The sequence below is a fragment of the Chanos chanos genome, chromosome 7 (genome assembly GCF_902362185.1).
Source record: "Chanos chanos chromosome 7, fChaCha1.1, whole genome shotgun sequence".
Lineage (NCBI taxonomy): Eukaryota > Metazoa > Chordata > Actinopteri > Gonorynchiformes > Chanidae > Chanos > Chanos chanos.
The window spans coordinates 38,565,246-38,570,969 of record NC_044501.1 but is presented as its reverse complement, the minus strand read 5'-3'; the positions used below and the strand labels follow the sequence as shown (position 1 = coordinate 38,570,969).

The window sequence follows — 5,724 nt, the reverse complement described above, 5'->3', positions numbered from 1 at the left end:
TAAAAATTCAGTAGTGTCTTATTTCCAGCCGTCCTATTTCAGCAGTCTAATATTGTATGAGTATGAGTATGTATGAGTACTGGCATACAAAGTAAGTAAATACTGGAAACAATATGCAAATGTATTCAATGCATAATTTCAATGAACTAGCCAGGTGTATTGTACAATGGTGAAGAACAAAGCTGTGAAAAGGGATGTTACAGGGATGGTGTCTGTGTGTGTGTGTGTATGTGTGTCTGTGTGTTTAAATATCCACTGTCCCTTTAAGAGGAAGTAGTGATTGCAGAGTTGTTCTCAGGGGTGGAGTTGCATGAGATAATATTCATAAAATGAAACTTAAGTGAAGGGCTGAAGTGTTGATCACGAAGACTGACTGAAAAGACAGTTACATATCTCCACTACACAACTTAACACTACAGAGACACAGAGCAGTCATCACTAACACAAAGGTGAGCGATGTGTATTCCCGACACGTGTCTTATATACAGTTTCTGCAGTCAAATCTTGATGTGTAGAAGGAAAAACATTGAGATGAACACATAGAAGAAGCCAACATGCACTTCAGACTTTCTAATGAATCAACTTTATTGCAGGGCTGTTGTGAACAGAGCCAGTCTTAGTGTAACAGTGAAAATTAACATACTTGACATGAAGAAAATTTACAAATTTATATTGTCTGTGTCCAGATATGGCTTCCTCCAGCAGTCTCCTGTCTGAGGAGCAGTTCCAGTGTTGTATCTGTCTGGATGTGTTCACTGATCCAGTCTCTACTCCATGTGGACACAACTTCTGTATGACCTGTATCAAAGGATTCTGGGACACCACTGACTCCTGTCAGTGTCCAATGTGTAAGAGGAAGTTTGAGAAGAGACCAGATCTCTCTGTCAATACAATGTTTGCTGATTTAACTGCTCAGTTCAGGAAGTCAGTTCAGGTGAAGGCCAGCAGTATCCCACAGATACCTACTGTTAAAACCAGAGACGTTTCATGTGACATCTGCACAGAGGAGAAACTTGTTGCTCTGAAGTCCTGTCTGGTGTGTCTGACCTCTTACTGTGAGACTCACCTGGAGCCTCATCAGAGAGTCTCAGCCTTGAAGAGACACAAACTGATTGATCCTGTGGAGAATGTGGAGGATTATATCTGTAAGAAACATGAGAGACCCCTGGAGCTGTTCTGTAGAGATGATCAGACATGCGTGTGTCAGTTCTGTACTGAGGGAGAGCACAGAACTCACAACACTGTTCCCATAGAGGAGGAGAGTGGAGAGAGGAAGGTGAGAAAAACTTTTATCAGTTAGTTTAGAGAAATACTGACTTGAAATTGAAACTGACCTGAAACTTGAAACATATTTATGTTTTCAGATATATTTTTTGTCACAGCTGTGCCAAACTTTAGCGATAAGGCAGAGTAGGAATCAGCAATGTGGTATAAACCATATTATTGACTGAGTGTATTTGTTTAGATTGTGTATTTTTTGGTAGGGAGACTAAAATTCCAAGTATCTGTCTTTGATTAGGCATACAATCTGCCTTCGATATCAGATAATCGTGGGGGTTGACCTCAGTGTAAATGGGATGGACTCCACTGCTAAAAATGCAGAGAGAGTTTGAAGAGAAACTTTGTTTTTTAACAAATCCAGAGAAACCAAGCAAAGAAAATGTTACCATACATATAGTGTTCTACTTTCACAATTTCCAACACTAATTTGACACCAGAGTCTATGTTTTGTTTTTTTTCTGTTCACAGACACAGATGGGGAAGATGCGGACTGAAGTCCAGCAGATGATCCAGGACAGACTGAAGAAGACTGAAGAGATCAGTCACTCAGTAGAGATCTGTAAAGTGAGTGAAACACAAAGTATGTTAGGCATCAGAACTGTTAATGAAGTAGAATACCACTGGTATTCAGTAATTTTGACAACATTGTTTGTTTTTCTCCCCCTCTAGAAAAACACAGAGAATGAGAAAACAGAAAGTATTAAGGTCTTCAGTGCTCTTATGAGATCCATTGAGAGAGTCCAGACTGAGCTGCTCCAGGTGATGGGGGAGAAGCAGAAAGCAGTGGAGAAGGAGGCTGAAGGAGTCATTAAAGAACTGCAACAAGAAATCATTGAGCTAAAGAGGAGAGACACTGAGTTGGAGCAGCTTTCACACACTGAGGACCTCCTCCACCTCCTACAGGTGAGTGTCTCTCTCTCTGCTAAATGACAGTGCAACACATGACAGGACAAGACTCCCCATGCTGAGGGATTTCTCCTCTCTCCTGCTGTACTGTAGATTTACCCATCTGTGTGCTGCCCTCCACACACCAAGAACTGGACTGACATCAGTATTAAGAGTGCTGTGAGTGTGGACACTCTGAGGAGATCTCTGACTCAGCTGGAGGAATCATTCAATAAGACAATGGAGAAGATAACAGAGATAGGTGAGTCTATAATGATCATTATCATCAAAATACTTTAGTAAGCTGCACTTTTTAAAATCTTTGGAACTACAGAAAACTACAGAAAGCTGTGAAACTTTTTCTGGTAAATTATGCACAGTGAAATGCAAAGGCTGATGTTCAGTTATTATATTACTGTTCTTGATATTGATAGTCAGTGTTATGGTCTGGTGATTACAATATCATGTATAGTGCTATTAATGAAATGAAGATGCAATAAGATTATACAGAAAGAGAACATACAGTGATATTAAGACTGTGGAACTTTTTTGCGTCTTCTGAAAGCACAAAGAGCATTTTCAAAGAGACAATGACAGACAGGTGTTTACTGATGGAGGCTTAGAGTTAACAAAAACATACTTAATAACCATATGCATCTTGTCTTTTCAGAACCGCATATGGTTCAGCAATATGCAGGTACTGGATCTGTATCTGATCTTCATTTGTTCTCTGTTATTTGTTCTTAACTTTACACAATTATTTTTGCTGCTATAAAGTTGCAAATATTGCTTGTTATTTTTTGAAGTCCACAATGAGATATTTAAAAATATCTTGTCTTTTTTTGTTTACATATATAATCCACTTTTGTGTTTTCTGATCTCTCACAGTAAATGTGACTCTGGATCCTGATACAGCTCATCCAAACCTCATCCTGTCTGATGATGGAAAACAAGTGACACATGGAAACAAACGACAGGATCTCCCTGACAGAACAAAGAGGTTTGATACTTGTCCCTGTGTCCTAGGAAAGGAGGGGTTCTCTTCAGGGAGATTTTACTATGAGGTGCAGGTCAGTGGGAAGACTAAATGGGATTTAGGAGTGGCCGGAGAGTCCATTAACAGAAAGGGAATAATTACACCGTGCCCTAACAACGGATACTGGACTGTTTGTCTGAGGAATGAGAATGAGTATCATGCTTGCACTGGTCCCTCTGTCCTCCTCTCTCTGAAACAGAAACCCCAGAAGGTGGGGGTGTTTGTGGATTATGAGGAGGGTCTGGTCTCCTTTTATGACGTGGGGGCCAGGTCTCATATCTACTCTTTCACTGGTCAGTCTTTCACTGGGAAACTCTATCCATACTTCAGTCCCTGTAATATTGATGGAGGAAAAAACTCAGTCCGAATGATAATCACTCCCATTACTAACACTACATGACTTTTCATCATATTACTATTTTTGGGAAGTCTGAAAATATTGAAAAGATCATGACAGTACTCAAGATGAACCTAATTTAACTATATCAGTGAAAGAATTTGTTTAGAGCACAGTAAAGGAGAATTTTGTCTAAAATGTTTTAGTAATAACAGAAAATAGGAATAAAATGTAAACAGTGTAAATATTGTTCCTCGTCTTATTTACTCATTTGTACACTGAAATCTTGATTTTGGACACAATTCTTTTTTAATGTGGTCTTTGTCTGTAACTATACTGGTGATCCAGAATATCGGGACTGAAAACAACACATAATATCATGAGAACCCAGAGAATCAGCCACACGCCTGGTTTCCTTTAGAGCCATGCTGAACTCTGGTTTTATATATTCAGAGCTTTGCTCTACCCAGTGATATTAAGGAGGAAAAGTTTGAAATAAAGAAAAACCTGGGGGGCAGGGTTTTGTTTTGCTGTATCTGATTGCGATCTCTATAGCAAAGAAATGATCATGAAACATGTAAGAAATGCACACGAAGACTAGACACATTACTGAAGTTACAATCAAACCAACATCCAAATATAAGTTGTCTTGGATATATTTGTCTCTGAATCCAAAAAAAGTGAATGATGTTAATGTCATGTTTCTGACCTGATTGTATTCACTGTTTTATTTCAGGAAAGTCTGAGAATAAATAGAAAACTAAATGTTTTATCCATAAATCCACTACGATAGATCTGATGACAAAATAATGATGTTTTGTTCAGAGAACTGGAGTAGAAAGAGCAAGAGACCAATGGAATAATAACACACACACAATCACAATCCTGTACAAATATTTATGTTTTCTACAGCTTTAATGATAACCTGAAAACTCTCTCTCTATGACAGTGCTGGGAAGGAAAACCACTTCACTCTAACCAGAATTATCTTCAGAGTCAGAGAGGATATGTGTGCTTTTTAGCAGAGACATGAGATGTAAAGGCTTCTGTTAATGTGAATATTATCACAGTAAAGAATAATTTGTTTGGCTTTCATGTTCAAAACGGAGATATACATCTGATTTGCCAGTTTATTTCCTTTGCAGTGAAAATGAGAAAAACAAAACGATACATCTGATCGAATTAAGAGTGCAGAGTTATATACATTAACACTCTTGAATATTGTATATCATATAAAAAGACAATTGCACTCACTCAAAAATGAAAAGCACTCTTCAGTCTCAATACAGTGTCCAGCAAGCAGTTGGGGGAGGGCATTTTTTATAAACTGTCACATGGCAATTAGATATTTTGAAGAGAAGGTGCCATTGGATAGTTCGACTCAGTGCTTCCTGAGTTGGCCGTGAAAGCACTGAAATCGGATGCGACACAGGGAGCTTGCGTAGAGGCCGTGATTCATGCAATATAATTTCGATTGGTCATTTGGTGCCAGCACCGCCCCTTTTACATGAACGGACTCAAAGCTAGAATGAGAAAACCTGGGTTGACTTCACGAGTTGATAACCACAGTCATGACATTGCTTATGAGTGACTGCGGTTGTTAGGGTTTATCAAGCCAGCTAATGGAAAGATACCCTGGGTGTACAGAACTTGCATCATAGTATGGGCCCCAGATCTCTCTGTCAATGCAATGTTTGCTGATCTAACTGCTGAGTTCAAGAAGTCAGTTGAGGTGAAGGCCGGTAGTACCCCACAGATACCTACCGTTAAAACCAGAGATGTTTCATGTGACATCTGCACAGAGGAGAAACGTGTTGCTCTGAAGTCCTGTCTGGTGTGTCTGACCTCTTACTGTGAGACTCACCTGGGGCGTCATCAGAGAGTCTCAGCCTTGAAGAAACACAAATTGATCAACCAGGTGGGGATTCTGGAGGATTATATCTGTAAGAAACATAAGAGACCTCTGGATCTGTTCTGCAGGGATGAGCAGAGGATTATGTTTCTAGATTATGAGGAGGGTCTAGTCTGCTTTTATGATGTGAAGGCAATGTGTTATATCTACTCCTTCACTGTTCAGTCTTTCAATGCGAAACTCTATGCATACTTCAATCCTTGTAATAATGCTGGAGGTAAAAACTCAGCTCCGCTCAGTATCATGCCTGTCAGTCAAGATGAACGAACTTAA

General features: G+C 39.4%; 1 protein-coding gene across 1 annotated transcript; it reads left to right on the top strand.

Moving 5' to 3' along the window:
• Nucleotides 1–688: 688 nt before the first annotated feature.
• Nucleotides 689–5,724, top strand: LOC115816356 (E3 ubiquitin-protein ligase TRIM39-like). The gene is made up of 7 exons (XM_030779313.1): nucleotides 689–1,276; nucleotides 1,750–1,845; nucleotides 1,951–2,184; nucleotides 2,281–2,428; nucleotides 2,837–2,863; nucleotides 3,055–3,532; nucleotides 5,649–5,724. The coding sequence occupies exons 1-7, from the start codon at nucleotides 689–691 to the stop codon at nucleotides 5,722–5,724; spliced, it is 1,647 nt and encodes a 548-aa protein (XP_030635173.1).